Source organism: Musca vetustissima, unplaced genomic scaffold (assembly GCF_032173495.1).
Source record: "Musca vetustissima isolate MV318-11 ecotype Yass unplaced genomic scaffold, APGP_CSIRO_Mvet_v1 utg75905, whole genome shotgun sequence".
In the NCBI taxonomy this organism is placed as follows: domain Eukaryota; kingdom Metazoa; phylum Arthropoda; class Insecta; order Diptera; family Muscidae; genus Musca; species Musca vetustissima.
Window position 1 is genome coordinate 20,770 of NW_026883733.1, and position 3,659 is coordinate 24,428.

The window sequence follows — 3,659 nt, forward strand, 5'->3', positions numbered from 1 at the left end:
TTTCGTGCAGACAGAGAGTGTGAGATAGCTGTGCAGCAGCCAGACAACTAATTTGCATTTTGTTAAATGGCAAACGGTAGGGGTAAAAAAAACCTCGAAGACTATAAATATTGTTCGCATTTCTCAAGAAGTAATAGTTGAAAAATAACATCAGTTACGACAGTTTCCCAGAATTCCAAAGACAACGCATACAATTACCGATATAGAAAAATGAAAATTGTCTATTGTATTTTATGCTGTGTCATATCATATAAATGTTTGGCTCAGTTGGAAACTCGAGTTTGTGGACCAAGTTTATCGCAACTACTGGAAACTGTATGCGTAAATGGATTTAATGCGAGAGTAACCAAAAAATCCAATGGTAAGAATTTGCTGTTCCAGAATTCCGTTGTCCCAATAAAATTAATTTTCAATATTTGCAGTGAATTTAAATCTACCAAATGCCAAAAAACTGAGTGATACAATGCTGCCATATAATCCAATGTCACACATACTCTTTAATAAACGCACTGACACCATGGCCAAGGTACGCAAGGAGCGTTTGTACACAGGTGTTTACGATGAATGTTGCCTCAAAACATGCAGCTTGAATGAAATTCTTGGCTATTGTCTATAAATCCGCCAAGTTCACAAATATTTTAATTAAGACATATGCATTATGTATGTAAATATAAATACAATTCAATATTAAGAAATTGAAGATGAGGATTACTTTAATGAAGCGTAAAATTGTGTTTACCCTAGGAAATTAACTACAGATGAGTAAAAATGGTTAATTTTTATAGCACTACAGCGACCAGAGACTACCAAAGATAAGGTTTTTGATCCGCTTTATCCCCTAATATTAGGTTTGGGAAAAAGAAATACATTATTTTTTCGGCAGATGTACAATTTAAGATTTATGCTCGTTGGAAGGGTGGCATTTCGCAGTAAAAAAATATTTTGCGATTTTTTTTAGTGCATTCACTTGAGAGTTACAGGATGTTAAAAATGGAAGTGAACAAAGAGAAAATTCGGTACATTTTACAGTTTTTCTTTGACAAAGGCGAAAATGCAAGCCAAGCGACTAACGTTGTGAATGTTGTTTATGGTTCCGATACTGTAACAGTCAATTCGAAGATTCCATTCAGGAAAGTTAAAGATGGACCTCGCACGGGTAGGTAAGTCGTCGAAACTGTCTATAAAATCGGCGAAATGATCGAAGTGGACCGGCATGTTAGCAATCATAACAGTTATATACAAGTTAGGACAAAACATAGATTTAGCATGCCTTGTTAATCTCGAAGTGAGGCACCAGCGAAATTCTCACGCAGTTTATTTCGTTAGTCAGCTAAGTACTTCGCTTTGTTACAAGAGACATTTTGGTTTGAAAGGTTTTTTGTATAGAAGCAATAAATATCTTCTCAGAGAATATCCCAACAAAAAAACTGAGGATCAGTGGCGTGATCCGAAACTATAGTCTTCCCTGCCTTACCCCTCAGCGAACAATGCCATACATTCTCCACTAATAAATAGTTGTTTTTTATAAAAACAACCAACTGGGATTCAGCCTGACTTTTTTGCAAAACCAAACGGTATCCCAAATTAAACAGGCAAAAGGAATCGAGATAGACCCATGGTCCCTTTGAGAATATGCTTAGAATCATTTTCAAATTCGATTTACGCATGTCCGTCCGTCTGTCCATGTTAAATTGTAAACAAAGTACAGTCGCCTTTGTTATTCGAATTGGATGAAATTTGACACAGCTCATTCATTTGGCCCAGGGACGAACCCTATTGAAATTGAGAAAAATCGGTTCAGATTTAAATATAGCTCCCATATATATTTTCGTCCGATTTAAAGTAAATGGTGCACCAAAGTTCTTAACTTTGCACCAACAAACTGGGATTCAGCCTGACTTTTTTGCAAAAACAAACGGTATCCCAAATTAACCGCCAAAACACTAATATTTTTATATCCTTCACCACACTGTGGTACAGGGTATTATGTATTTGTGCATATGTTTGAAACAGGCAAAAGGAATCGAGATAGACCCATGGTCCCTTTGAGAATATGCTTAGAATCATTTTCTAATTCGATTTACGCATGTCCGTCTGTCTGTCCATGTTAAATTGTAAACAAAGTACAGGTCGCATTTGTTATTCGAATTGGATGAAATTTGGCACAGCTCATTCATTTGGCCCAGGGACGAACCCTATTGAAATTGTGAAAAATCGGTTCAGATTTAAATATAGCTCCCATATATATTTTCGTCCGATTTAAAGTAAATGGTGCACCAAAGTTCTTAAATATCTTTCGATTTGCACGAAATTTTGCATAACGTACTGAATTGAGCATAGAGTGATGTCTGCCAAGTTTCTAGAAAATCGGTCCCGATTAACATATAGCTCCCATATATATTTTCGTCCGATTTCATGTAAATGGTGCACCAATGTCCCTATATATCTCTCGATTTGCACCAAATTTGGTACAACGTACTGTATTGAGCTTCGAGTGATGTCTGCCAAGTTTCGTGAAAATCGGTCCAGATTTAGATATAGCTCCCATATATAGTTTCGTCCGATTTCATGTAAATGGTGCACCAAAGTCCCTATATATCCTTCGATTTGCACGAAATTTGGCATAACGTACTGAATTGAGCCTAGAGTGATGTCTGCCAAGTTTCGAGAAAGTCGGTCCAGATTTAAATATAGCTCCCTTAGATTATGGATTGATTTTAAGTAATTGACGCACCAAGGATCCAAGGAACAAAACGTACTGAAATAAGTATAAACTAACCTGTGACAAGTTTCGTTGAAATCGGTTCATATCTGGATATAACTTCCATATGCATTTTCGCCTGATTTTAAGTAAATTGAACATCAAACTCTTCATGTTAGTCAGATTGACATCAAATTTTGCACAACATACAAAATTAAGCATATAATTACGTAGTTGCGTTTTCTAGAAGTACAGACATAGCCCAACGGATGACCGATTGATATTTGTTTGAAGTTGATTGATCTAAGTCGATTCACATTTAGATAAATATCACATATTTTATTTCATCCAATTTCATGTTAATAGTCCTGTTTAATATACCCATAGTGGTAAGGTGTATCATATAGTCGGCCCCGTCCGACTTTACTACTTTCCTTACTGTTTTTTTTTTTTTTTTTGTAAATTTTACTAGCTTTAGCGTAGCATTAGTTTTTGTGAGTATTGCCATCGTTCAGCATGACGTATATTTGTAACAAGTTCAATATCGTCCAATTGAAACATAACCTACATAGCCGTATTAATTTTGCAGGATTGCCAAACACAGACATGACCTTAAATACCTCTGAACGGATTGGTCTGTCGAATGCGGTTTTATAGTCGAAGAATAGGTGGAATGTGTCAATGTATTTTTCGTGGGTTTTGTCCAGGCTTTGGGGCACTGTGAAAATCTGGTCCATGGTGGATTTGCCAGGTTTGAAGCCACATTATTATGGTCCTATATATGTCATTGACAATTGGCTTCAGTAATTCGCTCATAGACTCTGAAAGGCTGGTCTATGGTGGATTCGCCAAGTTTGAAGCCACATTATTATGGTCCTATATATGTCATTGACCATTGGCTTCAGTCATTCGCTCAGCTTGATGGATACCACTTTATATGCGATGGGAAGGAGACTAA

General features: G+C 36.4%; 1 protein-coding gene across 1 annotated transcript; it reads left to right on the top strand.

Moving 5' to 3' along the window:
• The first annotated feature begins 210 nt into the window (after positions 1 to 210).
• LOC133330767 (probable insulin-like peptide 3) lies at positions 211 to 616 on the top strand. Its single transcript, XM_061539177.1, has 2 exons — positions 211 to 361; positions 423 to 616. The coding sequence occupies exons 1-2, from the start codon at positions 211 to 213 to the stop codon at positions 614 to 616; spliced, it is 345 nt and encodes a 114-aa protein (XP_061395161.1).
• Positions 617 to 3,659: the final 3,043 nt, after the last annotated feature.

Bases quoted from the DNA above. Each gene is read 5' to 3' on its own strand.
- LOC133330767 (XM_061539177.1), top strand. From the start codon at position 211: ATGAAAATTGTCTATTGTATTTTATGCTGTGTCATATCATATAAATGT. The intron at 362-422 runs GTAAGAATTTGC...CAATATTTGCAG, and splicing joins AGTAACCAAAAAATCCAATG to TGAATTTAAATCTACCAAAT.